The sequence below is a fragment of the Daucus carota genome, chromosome 2 (genome assembly GCF_001625215.2).
Source record: "Daucus carota subsp. sativus chromosome 2, DH1 v3.0, whole genome shotgun sequence".
NCBI classification, from domain to species: domain Eukaryota; kingdom Viridiplantae; phylum Streptophyta; class Magnoliopsida; order Apiales; family Apiaceae; genus Daucus; species Daucus carota.
The window spans coordinates 43,117,752-43,144,652 of NC_030382.2; the positions used below are offsets into that span (position 1 = coordinate 43,117,752).

At 34.1% G+C, this 26,901-nt stretch overlaps 4 protein-coding genes across 6 annotated transcripts; all 4 read right to left on the reverse strand.

Moving 5' to 3' along the window:
- Positions 1–879: 879 nt before the first annotated feature.
- LOC108192547 (myosin-binding protein 1) lies at positions 880–5,179 on the reverse strand. Its single transcript, XM_017372742.2, has 4 exons — positions 4,953–5,179; positions 3,104–4,288; positions 1,956–2,903; positions 880–1,195 (listed from the first exon to the last, which is right to left on the reverse strand). Exons 2-3 carry the CDS (start codon positions 4,194–4,196, stop codon positions 2,029–2,031), a joined length of 1,968 nt encoding a protein of 655 aa, XP_017228231.1. The 5' UTR covers positions 4,197–4,288; positions 4,953–5,179; the 3' UTR covers positions 880–1,195; positions 1,956–2,028.
- Positions 5,180–6,744: 1,565 nt separating this feature from the next.
- Positions 6,745–17,688, reverse strand: LOC108209172 (uncharacterized). 3 transcript variants are annotated; one of them, XM_017379951.2, is made up of 18 exons: positions 17,517–17,688; positions 16,399–16,530; positions 15,557–15,796; positions 15,076–15,222; positions 14,360–14,438; positions 13,754–13,937; positions 12,886–12,951; positions 11,980–12,219; positions 11,575–11,781; positions 11,161–11,464; positions 10,242–10,401; positions 10,045–10,153; positions 9,294–9,429; positions 9,126–9,181; positions 8,742–9,041; positions 8,504–8,626; positions 7,600–8,289; positions 6,745–7,195 (listed from the first exon to the last, which is right to left on the reverse strand). In XM_017379951.2, exons 2-18 carry the CDS (start codon positions 16,526–16,528, stop codon positions 7,031–7,033), a joined length of 3,336 nt encoding a protein of 1,111 aa, XP_017235440.1. In that variant the 5' UTR covers positions 16,529–16,530; positions 17,517–17,688; the 3' UTR covers positions 6,745–7,030. The 3 variants fall into 3 exon arrangements, with proteins under 3 accessions (XP_017235440.1, XP_017235442.1, XP_017235441.1); XM_017379953.2 differs by lacking the exon at positions 17,517–17,688 and adding an exon at positions 17,371–17,475; XM_017379952.2 differs by lacking the exon at positions 17,517–17,688 and adding an exon at positions 17,253–17,373.
- A 3,480-nt stretch (positions 17,689–21,168) lies between these two features.
- On the reverse strand, positions 21,169–22,669 carry LOC108208435 (aspartic proteinase CDR1). Its single transcript, XM_017378966.2, has one exon. It carries the CDS (start codon positions 22,591–22,593, stop codon positions 21,286–21,288), a length of 1,308 nt encoding a protein of 435 aa, XP_017234455.1. The 5' UTR covers positions 22,594–22,669; the 3' UTR covers positions 21,169–21,285.
- A 1,423-nt stretch (positions 22,670–24,092) lies between these two features.
- On the reverse strand, positions 24,093–25,235 carry LOC108208402 (aspartic proteinase CDR1). The gene has a single exon (XM_017378935.2). It carries the CDS (start codon positions 25,233–25,235, stop codon positions 24,093–24,095), a length of 1,143 nt encoding a protein of 380 aa, XP_017234424.2.
- Between the last annotated feature and the right edge of the window lie 1,666 nt (positions 25,236–26,901).

A 26,901-nucleotide genomic window follows, 5' to 3' on the forward strand; every position in this document is an offset into this window, starting at 1 on the left:
CCAGTGCAGGATATATTTATTTTTTTGTGAGGAAAAAAAAAAATACTCACGTGTTTAGGTACAAACCAAGGAAATGTAAATAATTATTGCTTAGTTTCTGTCAAGGTTGAAAACCCATAAATTTCTGTACAAACTATTCAGCTACTAAATTCTGATACCTTTACAATTTTTATATTAATACAATTCAAATTTATCATCAAATATACAATTGTCCGGATGTAATTATTATAGAAAAAGAAGTAACATATAATTTTTCATGTATTTAGTAATTTATATTAATTTTTTATAATAAATTATAATTAATCTACGTTATTATAATACACGACGCTATTGTCGTTAAAAAAATTAATATTTCACAATCTAAACATACATTAAAATATTATATCACGATATTTTTAACCGGATCTATAGTAATCAAATAATAAAAATTGTTAAATATGGCATTTAGATTCTAATTCCCCAATTACCAATTACATACATCTTGACAACAGAACAAAAAAACAAAACTCAATTAGGATCGCGCTCAAGAGACGACGAATGCTTAAAATAAAACCATAAAGCCACTAGGGTTCTGCTGCAGAACCTGTATTTTTCATAAATTTTCAGATCTAAATCTATATTTTTCATAGATTTTCAGAATCTAAATATGAATACATGTTGTGTTGTGTGTGTTCAAAAATAATTTCAAAAGACATTTTTTTCCATGTGCAGTTCTGCTGCGGAACCTAACTAATACTCTCCCTAATGGTTCTCCCACCCCCTTAATGTGTAATTATAAAACTTAATTTACTATTATAATTTGGTAACTGAATAAAAACAGTTTATAACCAACACTTCACTATGTCACTGCTGCATAAATCAACTACATCAAGAAGATAATAGATCAAACCCAAGTTCTGTATTAACATCACAAAATTAGCAAACTGACTAGTTTAAACTTTACACACTTGATTCGAGCCAAACCTCATTACTTGCAAGTAAAAGATAAAGAGCAAGAGGCTCTTCCAAAACTCAGTATATTATCAAACTTTGGAAACAAAAAAAAAGAGAGAGAAGGAAACCACACTCAGAGTACTCGCAATCTCTTATAACTCTATATCGGAAGGAAAATGTTGCAAATCTGTACAAATTTACCCTGTTGTCTTCATAGGCTATGCACACTTCTCATCAAGTATATGCTGTACTAAAGAATCATCTGAAAAGTAAAAAAAAAACAAATAGAGATTAGTATATATGCCAAACAAGTTATAATTTGTTAACGCGGGAATGCTACCAAGTAAGTGGTATTTTCCCTGATAAGTAAACAGCAGACAGGCTGCTGCACAATCATCATTTACTACATGTCGAAACTTTTCTAGGTCACTGCACAATCCTGGTCGGTAACTTATGACAGGCATATATAGCCTACTAATACTACAAACTTCAGAAAACATTGGTACATCTCTAGACATACTTTGGTTTATTTATTCCAAAACAGTCTATTCTCAAAATCCTACATTAAGAACGAATCCACTGCAATCCAAATTTTTTCTTTTAGCTAAAGTTAGCAAGAAAATGTATTAAAATGAAACCGGTATATCCCGCTCGTAGGGCTGGGCTTGAAAAATAAGTGTATCATCAAAATACATATATCAACATGTATAATGAAGCTTACTACGAAGGAAATAAACAATGAATGTAAAATGTCTATTAATAAATCTGTTTGCGCAGTATGATTTGAAGACATGCTACAACTATATTTGAATGTAATATGCATATATGTATACAGAAATATAATTTTATGTATATAATCATAATGATATTGTAATTAAACTGATATCTTTTAGTATGTCTTTGAAATTATGGATCTGTCCCAAAACAAAAGACCGCATAAGAAGTGAACGGCGGACTCTATATTATTGACCACTCTAGAGATATATCAGACAAAAAGAAGAAAATGGGCAAGAAAGTATAACCTCTCATTATCAAACCCCGGCAATGAACTCTGTGGATCAGTCAAACTGTTTATAGACATTATGTCCTTTTTGTTCAAGCTAATTGTGTATTCTCCACTCCAAGGTCTTCTGTCTTAATATCAGAATACGGCTCTGTAACAAAATGGACTAATGATTCATTCCCTAATTTTTCCCTATAAAGTTCAACTGCGGCTTCTAAATCTTTTATCTCTTTCTCTTTATCTGCAATCAGATCATTTGCTTTCTGCAATGCTTCAACATCATACTCAGCCTGCTCTTCCATCATTCTTAGGCATTGCAAGGCTTCCATATGAAGTGCCGACTTCTCTTCTTGCAATCTGGTAATCATAGCCATTGCCTGATTTGTAGCTACTGCAGAAGCATTTCTCTCTTCCTCTAATTCCTTATACAAAGCACCTAACAATTTCCTATCATGCTCTACCTGCCGCTTCAATCTGTCAACCACACTTTCGCCTTCGATATCACCAACAATACTTCCGTCTATAGACAAGCCAGATTCGTTCCTTTCAAGAGAAATTCTTTTTTGAAGTAAATGCATTCCCGTGCCAAGAGAAGAATCAGTACTTCTTATGTCATCAAAATTTCCTGATACTCTAGGGCTAATATCATACAAAGGTAACTCCAGACTTCGGGCAGCAGACATTTGTGACAATAACATCTTCAAATCTTCACTAAGCTTTGTAGAATCCTTCATAGATATTTGTTCTAAAAGCTTTCCAGACAACTGCCTTCTTGTATTGCCAACAGCTAGCTTATAAGCATCACCAAGATCCAAATTACTCGGCATAATTGAACCAGTGTTAGTCAGAGTGGAAATTTCACCCAAGCGTGCTTCAGTCTCTGCAAGTGGCTCACTTTCGACCTTAGCATTGACTTCACTCTCTGGAGCATTTTCCTGATCATGTTCATCTGCTTCTGGAATCATTACTGCAATAAGAGAACGCCGCAACAAATTTTAATTAGCAACACTGAGCTCTATTTTAGCCAGCATTATTTATAAAAGATATTACATTACTACATATTTTGATGCAACTCAAATAGTATGGAGATCCTGTGATTTAATATTTAAACAGAAGACTGTAAAGTGGAGAATAAGCACACCCTATGCCACAAAAGATCATACTTACATGGTTCTCCTGACACTTTAACAGGAGCACTTGTGTAATTGGATGAAGAAACCTCATGAACAGATATAAGCTCATCAGAAGCAGTTTTATGGAGCTTTGCAACATTAGATGGAGGAACCTCATCAAAAGTTATTAGGTCTGACGGGATAGGTAGATCAAACTTATGGTTGACATCTTGCGGCTTAAATTCTTTCAATCCATGGTTTACCAACAGTGCATCTGAATCTAAATCTGAAGGCTTAGAGGGAGATACAAGATGTCTAGCGGAAAGATCATTATCCACACAGCAAACAGTTTCGCTGACAATAAGACTATCTGTTTCATGAATTAAAGCTCTATCATCATAATGAGGGATCTCTGATGCACCATCAGAAGTAATCTCTGCTTTACTATATTCTACATGTGACAAAGGATCACAAGAGATATTCTTCAAACAAGAAGTTCTGCATGACATAGCTGATTCATCTATTGTTTTCTTCATTTCATCCATGTGGTGTTCGGTATTTACCAGCAAAGGTTCATTATGTTCAGAAGCATTAGCGCCAGGACTAAATGGTGCAGTGTGAAGTTTGTTTTGAGTAATTCCTCCTGAAATCCATTGCTTCTGGCAACAAGAGCAGATTTTTGTCTTTGAGAAATTATATCTACAATTCGAATCCACTAATATTTCCTTAATACCAGTGGGAGGATTGGTTCCTAATTTACCTACCAATACTCGATATGTTTCTGCATTAGACTTATTTACTGTGGCACACGAGAAGAGGCAATTCTCGCACAGCTCTTGGACATCAACAAGTTTATCGTGAACATGGCAATAAACTCGAGAAGATATCTCCAACTTATGATTGTGACATATCAAATCCCAATAGAATCCTTTCTTCTCCTTTCCTATAACGTGATCAAGTCTCGAGCAAAGCAGACAAGGAATTGGCAGCCCACATAAGCGGGCAAACTTTGTAATCAAGTATGAGAAACTTGCATCAAAGAACAGCATAAACATTAAAAGCCACTCAAGAACAACCAAGGCCAGAGACATTGAAATTCTCTGGTACATATATTTTAATCTACCAGAAGGTGATACTCTTTCATCCATCCAAGACAAAGTTAAGCGAAACTTAAAACCAGTTAAGCTGATATCTGTTAACTTTTTGAACCGAGATTAATTCCCAAACTGCAACCCGGAAACTGAAAAATGCAGAAAGAGGGAAAGATACATAAGTCTTCCAACATATATGGAATGGAAGCAGCCCAAGCAGGACAGGTGATACAACCAGAGAAAAGCATAGACATAATCACAGTTCCCCTAGAGCATCACGACATTAAATTAATATATTTAGGCAAACATCTATTCTCCCCACAACATTATAGCATTCCTCACTTTCCTGCACATTACTTTTCCCCGAGGCAGGTTGGCCACGACAATGTCAAACCGACACTAGATACTAATAATCATTAATAATTTAATATCTATAACAGCAAAAAACACCCCAATTCACACAAATTTCTGTTACACTAAAAAACCTAAATTAAACTTGAATCATTCAGTAGAAAAAATGATCACCGTGTCGCCACATCACTTGCACCATCCACACTCACAAGACCTTACATCTAACATTTTAACTCAAGCTAACAAAACCACACACACACACACAGAGAGAGAGAGAGAGAGAGAGGCCAGAAGCATACATATTAAAACAGTGAAGGTAAAAACAGAGAACTGAATGAATCTAATTATCTAACACAGTAAAGGATCACAATATAAAAGTACAATCATGATCAGTACTCGGAAGCAATTCATAAACCAAGAACTCTACAATCACAACAAGAAAGTATGAACCAGAAAGCAAACCTGAAGAAACAAGAAACCCAGAAATAAAGAGATGGAAAGAAGCGATCTTGAAGCTGAAAGATAAATTATAAAGAGTGGATCAAGAGAAGAGAAAGAAGAAGAAGTGGTAAGTTGAAACGGAAAGTGCAGTGGAAACAGATGCGCACGATGTTGTCTTTAGTTGTAATAAAAAGACTGGGGAGCCGACAAAACACAAAAGATAGAGATAGTCGGCTCCAACTAGGACTCCCTTTGTATTTGACTGCCGAAAGCCCTCTAAACCCACAGCCGCCAGTCCACCTCGCCCCAACTCACTTACTCGTAGGTCCATGGTACATGTTTCGAGTTTTCGTTTTTTATATCAAACTAGTTGAGAATCCGCGTGTTGCGGCGGCCTATAAAAATTATGTTAATAATTTAATATTAATATTTGTAGAATGCAATAATTTTGTGACTTTCTATAAGAAATATATTAATGATTAAAAATCAATATTTGTGGGATAAAATAAATTTTATATTATAAAAATTTTGATGTAATACCAATACTAATATATAAAATTGCAAAATTGGACTATAATTTACGGTGAAAAAATGAAAATAAGTTTCTACACGTAATTAACAATTTAAAGCACGACGAATCTTAATTTTATTTGTGTTTTTTTTAAAAATAATCATGTTCTTATATTGTCACTTTCCTTCAATTTTTTGGATTGACTGTGCACAAAAACATCTAACTTAAATCCGTGAGATAGTGGTCTATAACTACCCTGGCTTGTAACAAACTTTATTTTTTAATACTGCATAAACAGCCTTCACTTAAAAGAACGGAGCAAACAGATAATGCATGAATAATTTTTTCATGTATACAAAGTAAATCATATAAAAATTAACAACAACAAACATGTCCGATGAACAAAACAAATATTACAAAAAAAAAACCAACAAACATACATCACTAATAGTTAATTTATCGATATCATCCATCAAAATCATGTCAAGACTATATTCTTCTCCCGTGTTTGGATTTGTTGACTCCCACATACCTTTGCTTGCAACAACCTTTATTTTTTCTAATACCGTGTAAACAGCCTTCACTTATCGTTGGAGCAGAAAAACGGCACCACCGAGTTAGAAACCGAGCAATAAAACTATCAGAAAGATGTGTTTAGATGATCTAAAACCCTACAACCTATACGGGTATTTATAGGTGCAGAGAGACCTGTGTGCTACTTTTTCCCATAATTATATAATCCGAAACAAAATCAGATTAAAACTTTCAAGCTGATATATTCCATAAATAATCTAAAACAAAATCAGATTCTGAAACTTACTTTTAATATATCCGAAACTAAAAAAGTAATTCTAATTTTTGATATTTTTCATCCAAAAATTTCAGAAAAATAGAACGGAGCGATGTGAAAAATGCCACCTACACGCCTCTCGCTTCTCCTTTATATAAGTATATTAATTTTAAAATTATATATATTATTTTTACCAAAAATAAAATAAATATTTAATTTAGTTATTGATTAATTTTTATTCCATAATTTACCGAACTAATTAAAAATCTAATTATTCATTAGTCATCTTATTAATTTCTAATCAATTCATATTAATTTCTAATCAATTCAATTAATTTTCGATTATTCTTTATTTTGTGTCAAAAGTCGAATCTCGCTTTTCACGACACACCTCGAGAGTATATTTATACATTCGAACTCAATTGTTTACCATATATCTATTTAAACACTCGACTTTGTAAAGGAAAAAAAATCTCGAAATGCCAGAACTTTCTACTCATCACCACAGTGAATAGAGACAATAAATGTATCATGCACATCTGAGAAGAATAATTTCACAAAATCTGTTATTGTGAACTCAAAATTATTCCAATTTGTATATCAGTAAATTTAAATTATATGTTAGTAAACAGATTCATAGATGCATGGTCAAGTCCAGCATTGCCTAATGCCTGCACTTGAACTTGAGAATTGTTGTGACCTCTGCAAGCCAGCTGAATTCGCTCAACGGATAAGCGAATCCCTATCATATGAAGATACTACAGAGGCACGGTTCTTGTTCGCGAACCACAAAATCTTTCAGAGCTGCAGTTTGTACAGGTCATGCCCGGAAGTGGCAGAAGTGATCGGACAGAATCTGATGGAAAAGGCGTATGGCACAGCCGGAACCAAATACTTTTCATGGCAACTTGGCGACCAACTATCATCTCCTCCCACACCCATATGCTTGTGATCAAGATGAACCTGCATTAGAAAAAATAAATCATATATAATATTGCTATATCAATCATCAATGTATAACCATTTCTTGCCCAAAAATACGTAGAACAGCAACTAAGTCGTGTTTGTCTAAAGACCTGGTAACAAAACTAGGAGTCCCCCCCTGTGATGATTCAATGTCCAGTGCAAGTAATTTATGCAGGTGTTTATAACAAGAGTTTTTTATCTTGATTATATTTCAGAATTTAAGATCAATGACAGCAAGATTTATTCCTTACGCACTCTATACTATTTTTTATCTCTTCTAGTTGCTCATATCATATAGAATATGTGTTATGTTCCATTGTCATGAACTTGTTTTTGGATAAGTCTTTTAACGTTATAAAACTAAATTATTGCATTTAATGAAGTCAATAAATGGAATATACCTCAACATAATCTCCTTTAATAAGTTCTTCATTGTGTGTCGCTCGGTCAAGCTCTTCTGTGGTGTAGTAACTTGCATTCATTTGCATAGGTGGAGACTCACCATATATGCTCGTAAAGAGTCCACAACCTTCTTTGTTCAAAAATGTTGCCCACCTCACATCTGCCCTACCTGAACATTCTCCAGGAACAATATATGGGACATGCATATCATCGACATTCATTTCATATACTCCAACATGGGCAGCTGATTTTCGGTCTGGATAGCATTCAAATGGCCCCTTGCCAAACCACTTGACATGGTTCACAGATTTGTCCAAGTGGAATTCAACTCCAACACGCGGCAATGGTGGAAGATTTGGAGTTGGAATCACATTGCATTTCATAACAATATCTCCAGTACCATGGATGAAGTATCCAACATTAATTTTAAAAAGAACGTCTGAATCTTTCGACTCGGAGACAGTTTTCTCCTTATGTTTTACTACACCAAGATAGACAACTGCTACTTCCAGAAGACTGTCTGTCTTATTCCCAATGGTACAACTTTCAGTCAGGAAGGATACAGCATCAAGATTAGCAGCTTTCCACCTTGAATAGTAACTTTTTGACTCTCCTCCTTTGTCATTATCTGTCGGTGCTCGCCAGAAGCAGGGGAATATCCCTTTCTGCAAAACTCGAGTCCCTTCAACCTACCAGTCATGACATTACCATGAGATATTAAGGAAAGAGCATAACTTAGAAACGGTTTTAATGTTTAAATTTTATAGGTTTACACGTATAGGTTGCTTTATAATTTGAAATTTGAATTGAATTATAACTTGTAATCCCAAGTCCTCCTGGCTGCTTCACTTTCAGTTTATGCAAAAAAAGTAACTAATTTAATCAAACCCAAAAATCAATTACCGTCCAACTATCAATGGCGCCAGTGCACTTGTTTATCTTTATCTCCCACAACTTATGGTTGCTTACTCTTATAGCATCTTCCGTGATTTCACTAGAGAAAGTGGCATCTTTCACTTTGATCACCTAAAATCCATAGATTGAAACGAACAGTTGTTGCACATAAATCCTATAAATTAATGAGGATATAGATTACTTCTGGACAGGCAACTGGACTATAGATTATAGAAAGACAGCTTACATGGGCTATAGATTCATGCTGAACAGGTAGCTGGATTTGTGAAGACAAAATGAAATGACCAGATTCAGACCACCGCGTAGAGTGCAGAAGCTTCCCAGTTATTGTCATAAAGTTTTCAGCAGCAGATGATGAAGACCAAAGCTGATACCAAACACCTGACTCCCACTTTATTTCGAAACTCTTTTGTGGTTCAATTGTTGGTGCAGAGAGGATCCCGGATCCAAGTTCACATCCATCACCATAAAGGGTCCAGTCAAACACTAAACCTTCTGTTGTATCAAAAAAGTGGGTGTTGGTGATCTACAAGGTAAAAACAAAAAAAAATAATTAAAATAAGACAATTTAATTTAAGAGCCATCAAATGCATAGAAAATATGATGATACCTTAATTATGCCGTCTTCGAGTGACACCTTGATTGGCTGGTAACAATACTTGACCTCTAGAATAACAATCAACTTGATTATCTTGTATAAAGTATGCCATCTTTGAAAAAATGTGAGAACTTCTTGTCTTGGATAAACTTGGTATAACATGTCGTCTAAATTACTTACCGTGCACTGCAGGATGAATAGATCGATCTGGCCACACTATACCATTAAGACAAAAGTTCAAATCATTCGGGATATCACCAAAATCACCTCCATACGCCCAATGCTTAGTGCCATCAGAACCTTCCTTCAACAATCCCTGCACAGAAAGCAAACACTTAAAACTTTCTAATGACATGAAACATCAGAAATGGTGGGAAGGGAGCTTCTAAAAGTTCAAAAAAAAAAAGGGTAACATAATGGACACCTGAGGAGAGGTGGTGCGATATATTAATAATTTTTTCAAAAGAATGTAAGCAAATTAAAGGTTCAACATGTAAACAATGTAGCTGTTTGCAATCTAATATCGTTTTGGGCTTGATCAGAGTCAAATATACAAATTGCCACAGTTCTGAACTATAGTTGAGATCACAACTTGTGGCTATTAGATGTCAAACTTCACTCATCTGGTTTACAGTTTGTTTCTTGATACACAACTTTGCACAAACATCTGTTTAAGTCTGTTACAAATAGTAGAGCCCTTCCAGCTTATATACTGTATATGATCTCTGACTGTTCACAAGGCTTCATAACTATTGTTGGAGTTGAAGAGATATAATTTGATTATTTTACCGTTATGTCTCTCATGAAACAAGATCATGAATTTTTTTGCTACCAGGTTAACAGTGCATCATACAAAAACTTAGTAACATAACAACTGGAATTTTCACATAATAATGAACATTAGACAGATGAGGGATTTGTTGACTGGAACCTGATCAACCCAATCCCAGATAAAGCCCCCCTGAAGACCAAAAGTAGTATCGATCGCCTTCCAGTATTCATCAAGACTTCCATTGCTGTTTCCCATTGCATGCGAATACCTGTCAACGCATCAAAACAGTTTTAGTTGATTAAAATCCATGTCTAAGAATAAACAGAGGTGCAAAATCAGAGAAAAGGAGAACACACTCGCATAATATCACAGGCCGTGTTTCATTAGGATCTTGGGCTATTTTAACTATGTCCCATACACGCATGTACATCGGACACACTACATCTGTAGCAGTCGTCCTAGATCCACCACCTTCATAGTGTAAAGGCCTTGATGGATCCTTACCACGTATCCAGCCTGAAACAAGTCATTTATGACCATGACTAAATTAAAATGTCATTATATAATGTCTTAAAACAGTGTTTACATAAGTCAAATAAAAGTTTGAAATCTAGATGCTTTAAGAGATAGGTGGTTGCTCTGACTAGTTTTTAAAAACAAGTATCAATGCGGAATGTGTATAGCTGGAAATGTAACATGACTACTGAGTATGAGGAGCAGATTGGTAAATACAACAAACCTGTAGACATTTAATATGGATTAGTAAAAGGGAAAATGCATGCCTGATAATACAGATTTACAGCAGGTATGGTTTGGTCCCATAAGTTGGCTACATAGACATGACGTCATGGGAATACCAAGCTTTGAGGATTTTTATTATTTTATTCCCAAAAATGTAAAAGTCGAGACCAGTGCATTCTGTATTCAATGCAAATACGAACCGGAACCAGTGGCTCACTACCTCTGTCTGAAGATTGGAGAAAAAATAAAATTTAAACTTTGACCTTAATACATATGAATAATCGTCAAGTTCACATTGAATGATTGTGCATTTAGAAAATCACACGACTTCAGATCGAACTGGAACTGTAAGATTTTAAGAAACAGTAAATGGACCTAATGTATTACTAAATATAGAGTGAAGAAAGAGGCTGGCTTTGCTTTTTTAAACAGTCTTATAAAATTATATTTGACGTAAAGAGAATAATAAGTAACACTTCATAATTTCTATTAAATCAAGTCAAGAGATGCTCCATTATATAAAATGTCAGATACCAGCAAGTGCATCATGATTGGGACCATATTTTGCCTCATTCCCCAAGGACCATAAAATAATGCATGCATGATTTTTGTCCCTCTCAACCATGCCGATGACACGATCCAACATAGCTGAAGCCCATACTGGTTCCTTGGTGGGATGCTTGAAATGTCCAGTATAATCAAAACCATGCGTCTCAATGTTGGCTTCATCAATCATGTACATTCCGAACAGATCGCACAATTCATACCACCGTGGATGTTGCGGATAATGGCTGTTTCTTACAGCATTTATATTATTTTGCTTCATTAAAACCAAATCCTGAAAAAGAAAATAAACTTTGATGTTAGAGCCATGATTGCCAACTAGCACTTTTACTGATGTGTGGAAAAACTATGGCTAATGGGAACTAGAACTACATATGGTGTCACCTTAACCATGCAGGACTCCAAGTTTGTTTTTCCAAGACGTGGATGGTGTTCATGCCTGTTTACCCCTCTTATGACAACTGGTTGCCCATTTACAAGAAGCTGTTTTGGAGCTTTTGAGATCATGCGTATGCCTACTTGTGATGATTCACAATCAATAATTTGGCCTGACGCATCTTTGAGGGTGACAACAAGAGTATACAAATTTGGCTGTGAAAACATGAGGGCAATGTTAGATGAGCTCATCATGCATAGATAAATTAAAATATCCGACCATACTGCAAACACGACAACATATTTCTCATTAATGTTCACATGGCAGCAGTATGTGATATCAAGTAAAAACAGTAGTATGCTAGTTGCCAGGACATGATTATGAGAAGTTTATAAAAAGGTGAGAATACTTACGTGCTCCGCTGTCCAAAGCTTGGGCATTTTAAGTTTTCCTGAAAGCATGTATCCATGGAAACCAAGAACTCCTGCAGGTGGTGGACAAAATTTCAAATGACATACATCAGCCGAAAGCAGATCAACCTGCCCATCACTGTCAGAAAAGCTTCCAGTATCATAGACTGCAGCTTCGATAGTGAAGTTTTTGAGGAAATTATCCTTGGATGTTTCTTTTGAGTCATCAATGAGAACTTCAACCTGAATTTTAAACATAAAATATAATCATTTGTTTATAACAAGATGCTGCCAGGACTTCTAGGTGTATTTAACCAGATATACCGGAACGGCAGATTTATTGACTCATATATCTTTTCTGCATGCAATAGTATTATTCATTCGGTAAATAAGATTGAAGCAACATAATAAGGATCAAGCACAGACTACTATAATAGTAATTTACAAAAAATATGGAAAAAAACAAGGTATTGCACAGACTATTAGTCATACTGATAGCAAAAGTTTGGTGATATATGAAGAACAGTAGGGACAAACTACAATTAGAAATTAATGAAAAACTGTAAGGATGAGCTGTGGCTATTATATCCAAGAGTTATACATCTAGTTTAGAGAGAACTAGTCATACTGGATACAAACGACTACATCAGCCTTACTTACAGGTGAAAAGAATCACGATTAAAAGTAGAAAGCTGGTTTTTATAAGCGAGTACAATCTAGTCCAGATAGAATTACCTCAGAAAATCTGAACTAGTTTAATTAACGATAACAACTGAAGTGTGGGATAAGAATTGTTATACTTATACATGTAGCAGAGTAGAACAATTTTCAAGTAAGTGCAAGTGAAGCAATTCAAGTATGAACATTAAGAAGAAAAATTAACAATATCCTTGCAAAATCAAGATGTACCTGTAAATCAGCAGAAGAGAAATCTTTCTCCAAGTTTGATCTAAAGAAATAGTCCATGATGAACACCTGCACACACAAAATTTCTCATCCAATTATGTGAGTAAAATACTTACTATATTCTTCTAGAGTAAATAATCAATAATTACGATGGCGATGTTTGTCACAGTTTCCAATTTTTCAGATTCACCATCCACCGCAAAAACTTATAGTCTGATCTGCTTTTACAGCCAAGAAAACTGTAGTGTCTATCACAACTGCTAATACTTGAACATAAGTGTGAAGTGATCTTCACCATAAGTTGAGTCAATAGCTTATAGTGGCAGATTGTATTTATTCTTCATATTTCAAATACAGAACTATCTAATCATTATAATAAACCAGAAACATACAAAGTTTTGCAAATTCCATCTTACATTAATTTTCTAGACAGGTGATTTAGCAAATACTTAAGTAGAGGATTACAGAATAAAAAAAAAATAATGACATTCATACCAGTATTAGCTTTTTCTAGAGAGTAAACACAGGCTTTTCAAAAAAATTCTGATTCAAAGATTATTAATGACCATCTGTTCTGAAGTAGACGATCCCAAGCTTGTCTAACACCTTACCATAGAAAAATAATTTCTCATGATAAAGAATGATATATATCGCGTAAGCATATACACACTTTTACCATTAGCCTTTGTTTATTAATAATATGCACAACAAAAGGACAAAAAGCAATGTCATTACCTTATTAGTTTTAGCACATCTTTACTACAAACTTCTAGTGCTAAAAAGTGTATACATGCAAATTCACTGGTAAGTAGCACCTGATTTTTTTTTCTAGAAATAAAATAGAAAATAGACATCGATGTTATATACAAACCTGTGGTTTGGATAGAAGTAGCACGTCACGGTGAATACCAGATAACCACCAGTGGTCTTGATCTTCAAGATAGGAACCATCACTCCACCTATAGACTTGGACAGCTAGTACGTTCTGCTTCTGGGAACCACATGAATGGCATAAACTGGTAATTTCAAACTCTGCAGGTAGTCTACTGTCCTGACTGGTGTACATGCATATAAATGTAAGTCACTATCAAAATTAACTTCATAGTTATAGAATATGGTAGTAACTGTACACAGCCCCTGAAGGGTACTTGCTAAATAAACAATGAAGATAAGTTCTTATAGACACTTGATAGTTATACCAAAAACAATAAATCTAGCGACGGTATTTTTTTTTAAAGAGTCCTGCCCCATTTTTTTTTTAACATAAATCATTATCATGATCATAATTGTCTAAAATTTTTGTAAAGTGTTCGTCCTGACAACATATAACTCGCTTAAATGCTTTGCAACTTACAGTCTTCGACAAAATATAGATCCTTTACTCCGCCATTTTTTGGAACATAATAACATCTAAACAAGAGGTACATAGTTATTACTTATTATCACAGAGACCGAACTCTAAGCAATAATTATTGACCTGTATCCAATAGCAACACCATTTATCCATGCATGGAAGGCAGAATCAACAGCCTCGAAGTGCAAAAATATCCTTCGACCTGTCAAAGAAGCACAATACATAACAAAGCTGGTTTGTAACACTTAAAAATTAACATATTTTTCTGTGATATACAGTAATAAAAAATGGAATAATAATATCAATTAATGAAACTTGTAACATCATACATGAATACTATTAATAAACTTGGGAAAACCAAACTAATAAAATACATTCCAAGATCAGCATTCAATAGTACCCTTTCAAGAATTTCTAACGAGCAACCAGATCTTGTGCTCAAATGAGTTAATTGCTAATGGCAAAACATATACACCAAGTCATCCTTTCATGTCAATGAATGCTATTTCTAACTTTGAATCAATTAAAGATCACAGAGTTTGAGGATCATCATCGACTTTATGGTACAATGAGAAAAACACAATCACCAAACTTTTGAATCAATTGCAGATCACAAAGTTCGAGGATCATCATCGACTTTATGATACAATGAAAAGAACAGACATCACTATCCAACATAAGTTTCTTTACTAAAGTATCCACATTGATGTTTAGCGTTTCTGGGGTTGGGTGAACAAAGGATAACAGTTTGTCAGTATTTTCAATTTTTCTATTCCCCTCCTTTTGAACAAGTAAAATTACATAGCATGAGCAATGATAAGTTATGGTTGCTGTCATACCTTCCCATTCTTTTGGTAGGTTGAAGTATGTCCTGTAGCAGCCTGTTGGGTTATCATCAGGAACTCTAGGTGGATTAAGTGGAAATGGATATACTACATTTGTGTATATAGGCCGACCAAATCCATGCATTTCCCAGTTAGAAGGTACTGTACCAAATAACATAAAAAGAATTATCTTAGAACACAACCATCTTATGAACACAACTATTGATAAGATAAGGCATGAAAGTGATCTGCCAATGGTAAATTATATATATTACATTGTTAATACTTCTGATGACAATTCTAGGCTTAATGTCACACCTCCAAATATTAGGATCATTGTTTCCAATTTGACTGGCTATATGAAAAGGTTACAAGCAATGCATCATTCAGTATTAGCGTAGAGAAAGTATTTTTGGGGCAACTGATAAATGCAAATGGCTGTTCCTAGATGAAAAAAAGAAGATAAATGTAGAGCTTAAAGAATAAGAATAGTTACCAGGTATTTTGTCCCATGTTGAATCTTGGAATGAATTATCATAAAAGTTCGAAGGAACACTGGCAGGAGAGGAAGCAAGCAAAAAATTCCAATAACCAGACAAGGACTTCACAAAAGGCAAATCCTTGACCCAAAGAGCGGCACAATCAAGAGCCTGAGAAACAGCATCATCATCCCAAACCGCTGATTGAGATGCCAGTAGGTTCACTTTGTTGCGCTCATGCCAGTATCTAAGAGATCCTATTCAAATATACGAAATGTACATAGACAATGAGTTATGACTTGTGAGTATCATCTGGTATGCAGAAAGCTTTTCAGTGCAATGCCTCAAGACACTTAAACATGCCACATATTAATTTCAAGTGTATAAGTTAAGCCTTTCGTGCATCCTTTTTTCTTTTTTACAGCGTAAATCCCATGTAATGTTTTGGAGCAACTATCCCAATACAAAAATATTATGTAAAGCAAAAAACTGACTGGAAACATCCCTGTTGCTACCTCATATTCGGAGCCTATAGTAATATTTATATGCATAATCTCACATTTAACTATGTTCTAGATAAGGGAAATTATATAGATGACTAGAAGACAAACAATGAACCAACTTCAAAGTGCTACTCTATCATAATCGCACATTTACTTATAGAACATGCCTCTGCACAAAAATCTCCCCTACCTAATAACCAGTATTCGCTGCTATACATGACATAAATTTTTATATAGTTTCATACATTTTCACATATAAACATTTGATATAAGATAATTAGCACCCATCACCAGATTAATACTACCAATGACTATAGCTGCTATGAGTAACAAGAACAAAGAATAAGAATGAATACCTTCAACTGAGTCCTGGCAACGTAATGTAACATGAGCATCTCTCTTGTTCCACTTAATAAAAGAGGGATCTTCATAAGCCTTGTAACCATTTTTTGGAAGCGGAACGGGAGGACCAACGAAAGAAGCCATGACTGAAAGATAAAAGTATAGATGCAGTTAAATTGATATTAACATAGCCAGGTGTAAAGAATATATCTACAATATAAATGTCAGAAAACGAAAAAAAACATTTTAAATCTAAACAAGAAGACTGTATAACAAGGTATCTCAGCTTCCCAGAATAACATACTGATAACTATTGGTAAGCTAAGCAAACTTCAATCAGGTGAAAAACAGAGCAAAGTCCTAGTCAGTGTTTAGTTTGCTTACCAGCATGTAACATAGATTAAAGCTAACTGCTCATAAACTATCATAAGTTTTATGTGTTAATTTATTTTAACAAAAGTGTGCAGTCACGTGGTGCAAACTTATCCGGTAAAGTTCTATTCTACTTCTCCAAGTAATCTCAATTTTACTACCAGAAAAGGGTATAAATGGTGTAAACGCAATTCAAATCTAGTAAGCTACAGCCTGTGAAATAGCATAGAAGCTCCATCAAAACTCCCGAAAACTGCAATCAGGAATCCTAATGTACCTAAACAATCATAATTCATACAAGCAGTTCTAGTTTCTCCGCAACCGAAACAAATAATTGCATCACAAAAACCAGAATACTGGTATTGATACTCATCGATAAACCAACAATCATCTACTCATCCAAAATCGGATCTTTAAAATACCCGTTGTTTAAATAATCAAGTGTATGAACTACCCATCAGCACATTAATAAAAACACACATATATCTATACTTACATGTATGTATGTACTACTCCATATAATACTAAGACTTGATAAGAACACAGATCTTCAACATCTCAATAAAAAACTTTAAAAAATATCGAGAAAATACAAACTGTGTTACTCATATTACCATCTGACAATATTAATAAGCACTTAGTCAAACATATAAACAGAAATCATCCAAACCCATAATCCAAAAACATGAAATATACTCAAGATCAGATTGAAAATCAACAACAAAAGAAAAAACTGATAGAAATAAAATAAAATTGATACCAGTTAAAAGAGTTGAAGCAGATAAAAATTAAAGAGCAGAAGTGCAGGGAGCATAGATTTTTAGCTACTTTGAGTAGTCTCACGTGCAGTTTGTACTTCGGTTACATAAGTAATACATATACAGATATAGATATACCCAGAGGATATATATTTGCCTGCCACGTTTTATATTGAGATCATTACCCTTTTCATCTTTTTTACCTTGTTGGTGTTGGGGACCAAATCATTTTTTCTAATAAGCAAATCAATTGTTTTAATTCTTAAATATTATGATTATTTTTTGTCATTTTTAAGTTATTCTTAACTAAAAATGAAAAAATGATTTAATTTTAAAATACTTGGTTATAATATATTAAAAATTTTGTAAAATTTAAAATTTTAAGAAAGATATGATTGTCGATATTTTAATCAAATTTCAATTCATTAATAATAAAATACTAATAAAATAATATTAAAATTTAAATGATAAATGATAAATTTTGGATTATATATACAACTTTAAGATCAGTACATTTTTACAGCAGCACATTCTTGTAAATTTTTCAATTTAACGGGGGTGTATTCGATTGGGATTTTAATGGATTGTTTTTAGTTTACGGATTTTAATGGATTATATATGATTTTGATTTTGTGCGGATTTTTAATAAAATGTCGCATAGTTGATAGGATTTAAGCACAATACTTCAAAATCTAATTGATTTCGGTGGGATTTAAAAAAACTTAAAATACGCGGAAAAATGCCACAAAATCCATCATTTTATGAAATGCAAAAAAATCTATAAACCATCAGATTTTAATGAACTTTAAACAATCTCAATTGAATACCATCAGATTTATTTTAAAATCCGAATTGAATACCACCAGATTTTGTAGCATAATTTAAAATCCCAATTGAATACCTCTAGATTTTAATAGATTTCAAACAATCTCAATCGAATACCCTCAAATTTCATGAATGCAAAAAAATACTTTAAAATCCCAATCTAATACACCCCTCTAAGTTAATTGAGTAAACCAGACTAAACAAAGAATGAATACATCACTTTGAACTATTCAAATCATAACCTTTTCTTTTAACAATAACAAAAAAGTTACTCCCTCCGTCCCAAATTAGATGACCCTGTTGACTTTGGGCACACTTTAAGATCCATTGACCGCATAGATATGTGACTTATTTTTAAAATTTTATTTTTGCAAATAAAAATTAAAATATGAAATTTTCATTTATAAAAGAAAAAATAAAAAAATAAATTTCGGAAGTAGACGGTCAATGCACCTAAAGTTACGTGCCCAAAGTCAATAAGGACATCTAATTTGGGATGGAGGTAGTACCTCTATTTGAGAATAACTTATTATAATAATTTATTTTCTAATAGCATTTCCAACGCCGTTGGCTATAATCGTTGGCTAAATTGGACCTGTAAGACATTATGTAAAATTTGTTAAACCTGTGAGATGTACTTTAATGGTATTGGCTATAGTTTAAAAATCGTATGTTATTAATATTTAGATTGTTATAAATAGAATATATCAGTTTAATATGGTAATAAATAATATGTAATCAGCGGGAAGGAGGAAAATAAATTGCGGGAGATGACGTGAAATTTACTACAGACTTGTAGTGTTTCGACAAATATAGTCATTCATGAATATAATTATAGACAAAGGCTTGTTATGGGTGGAGTACTGTTTTTAAGTGTTTCTCATGGTTGGAGCTCTAAGATCATAACAAACCAAACCATGATCACACAGAGTGCAGAAACAAGGAATGTCGCCGAATGTTTTTTATTCATTCTTCCGTAATCGATTATACCATTAAAAACTTGATGATGAATGCTGGCTAGATTCACCAAACTTTTCTTTTTCTTTTCATCCAGACCAGCTATATTCAGAACTGTTTGTTTAATCTTATTTTTGGTATTCAGAACTATATTTATAGGTCCTTTTAAATCATATCTTTGGTATGTTTGGTAAAAATTGGAGTTGTCTGGACTTCGGATCCTGACACAAAACCGCATTGCTTCCAGAACTGATTTTGCTGGACACAATTCTTAATTTTGAAAACACCATCTAATGAGCGAATCTGCCCATAATAATTTTACTCAACTGATTAACAATCGAGAGATTACCGTTTCCTAGACCTACAATGCCATCAGTCCATTCGTCGAATCTCCCATGGTTCAAGTGTCTGCAACCAAAACAAATATTCAGGACAATGACTGGCTCCCCCGAGGCCGATCTGAACGCGAATGATTCCAAGGAAAGCTCACCATTGGGAGTAAAAGTTACGACCGAGTACAGTGATGAAACAACTCACTAACCCGTTAAATAACAGGAAGTTAATGGATTCTTATCCATTACATCGGAACGTATAATTATAAATTAAAACACATACAATTATAATTATTCTTATCCATTACATCGGAACATACAATCATGTGTCATGTGACATTGCTATATTTAAAGCACACACATCGGAACACTGTCAAAACACAATTAAAGGCAAATGTAAAAATATATGAATGTAAAAATAATATCAATACTTCCATTTTATTGTACAAGTCACATAGTGATTACTTTAATGTTTTACATTCGCAAATAAGACATAAATCTTAATTACCATAACAATGCAGAACAATGCCTAATTTGCATAACATGCACGAGCATTCTTCATGATCATATCTATTCAGCTGGGCTTTCCTGTTCCTTACGTGCATCTTTCTTAAAAGGATTCATATGACCTACAGCCTCGGTGTTTATCTCCTCCTTTTGGGGTCCTGGCATAAAATTCTTCCCGGGCGCTTTCTTAAAAGGATTTAGAGATCCAAATGTTTCTTTGCTTTCCTCTGCAGCTTCGATGGATACCACAAATGAAAACGCCACCAACATTATTAGAAATACAGTCACAATTTTATGATGAGAAGCCATTTTATCCGTTTTTAAAGGATTGAACAAAACTGTGCACTAACTTGATATGTTTTATATATGAAGAAAATTTCTTTTGCTGAATTAATTTAGGTCTGCAATAATGTCTGTGATGGAAAATGAACTTTATTTGGTGGTAATGAGAAAAGAGAGGAAGCTTGATTAAACATGTTTTTTTACACAGGCTTCATGCATAATGAAAATTGCGGTAATTATTAAAAAATATTAGTGTAATCTATTTTACATTTGTTTAATTTTAAAAGATTAAACTTACTTTATAAAAGTCTTAATCCCATCTCATATTATATGGACAATATTAATTAACATCTTTATTGGTACTCCATGTTTGGTGATATGATAGGTTATCTAATTCCCCTGCAAAGGTTAACTATATGATGTGCTGTTGTTCAAAAAAAAAAAAATGATGTCCTAAACTGAAATGCTGAGGAATATGAAAAAAATTCGCTCCAGATTATCTAATCATTCCGTAAACTTTGGGATCCACTTTTCATTCCTCATAAATAGGTAATCCCTAACACTTAAATATTCAACTCTCATTTTTTGAACACTCTTTCCCACATTTTTCTTATTATCTTTTTGTTAAAAGAATTTGAATTTAATATTATAGTAATAATAGGATCGCAAACGGGGATTGTTGTTGGAGTTGTCAATCAATAGAGGGTCCTATATTTTTAGAATTTAAATTCTATATTATATATTTGGGTAATCTATTGAGACATTGCTAGAGATGCTCACAAAGGAGCAGAGGGAATATTTATTGTTCATATCAAATTCTGGTTGATGAGAACATGATAAATGCTACACATAAGTAATTAAACCAACTTCATGCATGTCTGCAATCAGTTCTCTTGAAGGACAAGGTCTTGGCATCCAGATCGTATCCTACCAGATAATTCATCTGCTGCACATTCCCAAAAATTGCGAAATCACCTGGTAACATAGCAAGACAGAGCACACCATCTTTCATATCTAACATCATGTTCACCCCACCTAACTCCCAATCTGCTCCTGTAAAATGAAATGTCATGGTTGGCACCTTTTCTTTAAAACCCTTCTCATTCTTGTAGCAGAGCCTTAAACCCTGCTCTCCTTTAACTGGCTTCGCAGGTATAATTCTCTTCACTGCATCTTCAATCTTCTGGTAGAATTTATCCGGTAAAAATGTTATTGTGGTGCCTGAATCGATAATTATGTTACCATTTCCGTCACTGGCCTTGTTTGTGTAATTTTTCGTCTCGAATTCAAGATTTTTACCTCCAATGGTCACACGCTCGAGGTTAAGATTGTAGAAAATGGGGGGATTTTTTGTGAAAATCGGAGTCGACTGGACTCCTGGTCCGGATACGACCGCCTTACTTCCGAAGCTGATTTTGCTGGACACATTGAATTTTAGAGGCACCATACAATGCGAAAATCTGCCTTTCGTAGTATCACTCAACTGATTAACAATTGACACATAACTATTCCCAAGACCAACAATGCCATCAAATGATTCGTCGAAGTTCCCAGTGCTATAGTGTCCGCAACCAAAAGTAACATTGGGGAACACGAAACGTTTGCCCGAAGGTGATTCGAATGTGAATGACTCGAAGGAAAAATCACCTCTACTCACTGATCCATCTCCATATTGCGCGGTATATCTGCAGAAGTTTTTGTGATCACAAGAAGTATCTGGCTGCCAGGCTTGACAGGCTTTTGATCGGCAATGCTGCTTTTTGTAAGTGGAAGATTTTTTGGTTTCGAATAAAGGAATGTTTTGATGGTAACATACATGGCATGGCTTGCACTGTATCCATGTGAGGTCACTGCCGGTGTCAGCCACAGCTAGGAAGTCCCGAGGAGGCGTTCCCACGGAGATTTTCATGAGGTATTCTCCCGGGACTGCTGTCAGAGGAGATTGTATGGTCGGTGGATGAGATGAAAAAATGTGTGATGATCTGGTCATGGATCGGTGAATCGAGTTGCGGAGGATTTCATAATAGGACTTCGATGGATTATAGTATGGGGAAAGGGGAGAATCGCGATGAATCAGGTTGGTGGTGAAGCCGGAAGAATGTGATTGTATGGGAGAAGCAAGCAAGCTGATTGAAGTGAGGATCAAGTACAGAAGAAGACTTGGAAATAGCTGCATTATTTGAGGGTGCAATTAGCTTAGCTAGAATAAGTTAGACGAGAAGTAGAGAAATGTGATGATGAATGTTATAAGTTGTTCAGAATGAAGGCCATTTTGTAGGGGAAGCATGCAAAATATTTGAGGGCAAAGAATAAGACGTGAAACAATTCTTATTTGCATTTGGAAAGGTTGTTTGGAATTGGTCTGCTTCATATTTAGCAAAAAACTACTAAAATGATTTACACTTACAAAAACAATTGGCAAGTACTTTTTTATAAAGTATTATCCTTTTATATTGGCAATGATGATTATAGTTAAATGTTTATAAATGGGAATATGCCTATTCACATAATTCTAAATTAATTGTATATTTCAACATAATTCATAGTTTTGATATAACTATAATACCCATGTACTACATGCATATTTTATTTACAAAAGAAAAACATATAATTATATATTGAATTTAAAAATATCGAATAGTTTGGGATGTCTCTGACAAAATGTCATTTTTCTTTATTTTTTATGCATAAATTCTGATGTTAAAGGTGAATTCCACAAATAACCTATGTATAACGTGTGAAAATTACTACCTTAATTTTCTCTTCCAATTTTAAGCAAAATTATGATATTATTGTACAAATGTGGGTCTAGTCTAAATCATACATGGAGTTTATAGAGATTATTATGATGCAAGCAAGAGAGCCGTGAATTTTTATAAATAACATAACCAACCAGCACTCTGACCAATCCAAAAGACTATAAATTTTTATACATTGAATTAAATATATATAATAAATTTATCATAATTTTTATGTTATTAGTACAAGTTTGAAGAGTAAATTTTAAGTTGATTTTCTATCCTGCATAGCAGGATATTATATTATATTAATATTATTAATATTATAATGATAAAGCAAATTTTATAGGTGTTTAGTTTTTTTAACATTTTTACAAGATAGTCTCCACCAATGATGATGAAGGAGACGATAAAATAATAAAGCTGTGAAGCTCTCAAGAATTCTAGCTACCAGCTGCTATGAGTTAACCTGTTTGTCCGCTTTCCAATATATATAACCAAGACCCGTCTCTGTTCCTTGAAACATCTCTGCAACTCGCAATCAAGTCACCCAGCTCCTGTTTTTCTCTTTCGGACAAATATGATTTACTGTATAGTCGAGTATTCGAGGACGACCTAGGATAACCACTTGTTTTTAGCTAATTATAGTTATTTAGTTGATCGATACTCGAAATTTTTGTTATTCAAACTAAATTAATAAATTAATAAATTATTTAAAATTTAATAACTTCAAATTCAGTAATCCTTTTCCTTATTTAAAATTAATTTAAACTTGTTACAACATTTTTCGTCACTTTTTTAAGTTGCACAAAACACTTTTAATTTTTTAAACTAAATTTTTAATTCGTATCAATTTCAGCCAAACAGGCTTCGTCTGGTATCAACTTAACAACGTGTTTTCATAACAATAATATCAACAAACCACCTTTACAAATCTCTACTGTTTGATGCAATCAGTTCTCTTAAACGACAGGCTCTTCTCCTTCAGATCATACCCAACCGCATAATTCATCTGCGCCATATTCCCAAATATCGGCTGGATACCTATCTGCTCTGCATCTCCAATGGTGAAGCAAATCTTACCTTCTTCAATCTCCAACATACTATTCACCGCACTCAACTCCCAATCAGCTCCCGAAAAATGAAACGTTATTTTCGGCACCTTTTTCTCGAACCCCTTCTCGTTCTTATAGCAGAGGCTAAATTCCAGGTCTCCCTGGACTGGCTTCAAAGATGTCTTTCTCTTGAATTCTGTTTCAACCTTGCTGTAAACTTCACTGGGTAAAAACGTCAATGTTGTCCCTGAATCAATAATAATATTCCCATCACTGCTATTCACACGGTTTCCGTGTGCTTTTGTCTCGAATTTGAACCTGGTTTCGCCAACGCTGACGCCTTTGAGGTCGAGATGGTAAAATGTGTCAGCATTTTTGGCGAAGAACGGAGTCTTCTGTGCGCCATAGCCTGACACGACCGCGTCGCTTCCGAATTTGATTTTGCTCGAGGCATTTAGTACTTTTACAGGCACCATACAATACGCAAATTTACCATTAATAGTATAACTGAGCTGATTAATAATCGACAGGTCACTATTGCCGAGGCCTACAATGCCGTCAGTCACGTTGTCGAAATTGCCCCCACTGCTGTGTCCGCAACCAAAGGTTATTTTGGGGAGAACGACCGGCTTTCCCCAGGTGGATTCGAATGTGAATGAATCGGAGGACATATCGCCCGCGCTAAACGATCCATCTCCGTATGTGTAGCTATAAGTACAAAATTGTTTGTCATCGCAAGAAAGCCCCGAAGCGTGACAATTTATTGAATTACAGTGTTGTTTTTTGTAAGTGGAGGATTTTTTGGGGTCGAACAGAGGAGCTTTTTGTTCGTAACATTCGGTGCATGGCTTGCATTGTATCCACGTCACGTCGCTACCGGTATCCGCAATCGCTAGGAAGTTTACAGGGGGCGTACCGACGGAGATTTTCATGAGGTATTCTCCGGGGTCTGCGGTTAATGAGGATTGAATTTTTGATTTAGATGTAGCGAGTTTTGGTGCAAAGACGCGACGAGTTCTGGACATTGAGCGACAGATTGAGTTGCGGAGATTTTGGTAGTAAGTGTTTGAGGAATTGTAGTACGGAGAGAGGGGAGAGTCGCGGTGGATTAAGTTGAGACTGAAGCCGGAAGGATTTGCATGGATAGAACAAGTGAGGAAACTCAGAACGAGGAAGCAGAGGGAGATTCTTGAAATGAGTTCCATTGTTTTGGTTTTGCGAGTAGAATTGAGCGTACGAGAGAGATTTTATATGGGAGAGAAAGAGAATGAGAGGGAATCATGGAAAGGAATTAAATAATATTTGAAAATCAAATCATTGAAACACTTGACATATATAAAGATTAGTTAGTTACTCTCGTTGTGCAAAGATTGATTGCGTTTTTAATGTGATTGTACTTGGAGATCTTTAAGCTAATCTGCGAGAACTTTGAGTGTTGTTTAAATTGTTTTAGCTCAAATCACGTAAATGAGGCGCGCGTTACCGTGATTTTACCGTACAATAACAAAAGGGTAAGAGCATCTCCAACCATCTAAAACCCTTGGCTAAAAGGTGAGTTGACATACTTAACAGCTCCAAAAACTCAACTCCAACCATACTCAGCTGTTGTCTATAAATTTAGCCAACCTCCTGTGGATGGCTAAATTTGTCGAACCTCTACAGGTCTGTAAGAAAATCTGTAGGAAGATTGTACATCATTTATTACCATATTGAACTGATATATTCTATTTTAACAATTTAAAATATTAATAACATACTATTTTTAAATTATAGCCAACCAATATAGCCAATACCATAGAAGCAAAATGTCTTACAAGTTCAACAAATTTTACATAATGTCTTATAGGTCTAATTTAGCCAACGATTATAACCAACGCCGTTGGAGATGCTCTAAATCTGTTGATATAAACTTTACCGCTATATTTTCAATAATTAAGAAAAAATTCAAATAATATTCAAAGTCTCAAAATATTGGGGAGAAGATTGCAAAATTTCAGGAAGAAGATTGCTAAGATCGGGCCATTATTGACTGGATAGCGAAATAATCAAATCCTTTTTCTTTCTTTTTTCTTAATAGAGTCAAATGTTATATACTTATGTGTGCAAGTAAAAAGTGAAATGTCTGTTCCCAAATTAAAATTTAAAATATTGATATATTTTTTTATTTTGGTCTCAAAGTGATACGAGATCGAGATCAGAATTCTAAAAAATGTATCAAGCTGAATAGTTACTTAAAGCGTTTTATCATTTAAAATTATGCTTGAGTTAAGAGGCAATTTCTCCTTGTGAAATAATAGTCGATTTTTTTTGACTTTTCACACGTATTTTAAATTAAAATAAATTTTTCAAATTAACCTTTTATTATTTTTGTATAAAAAATAAACATAAATGTTAATTTTTATTCATAACAAAAAGAATTTCAAAATAGTATATATAAATAGAGTTGGGCTTAATGAAGACCAAAAACTTTAAAATCTTTAAAGATTACAAGATCTGCCGTTAAAATAATCTGGCAACTAATGAACATTATTAAATATTCTTTGTCCCGCATTTCTAGTAATGTAATATTAATAATTTACACTATTCTTTTCCTGCATTTCTAGTAATGTATTATTAATATTCTTCTCCTGCATTTCTTGTTTTAGTTATAATTCAAAACTATCTTTATAATTTACACTATTTTTATCCTGC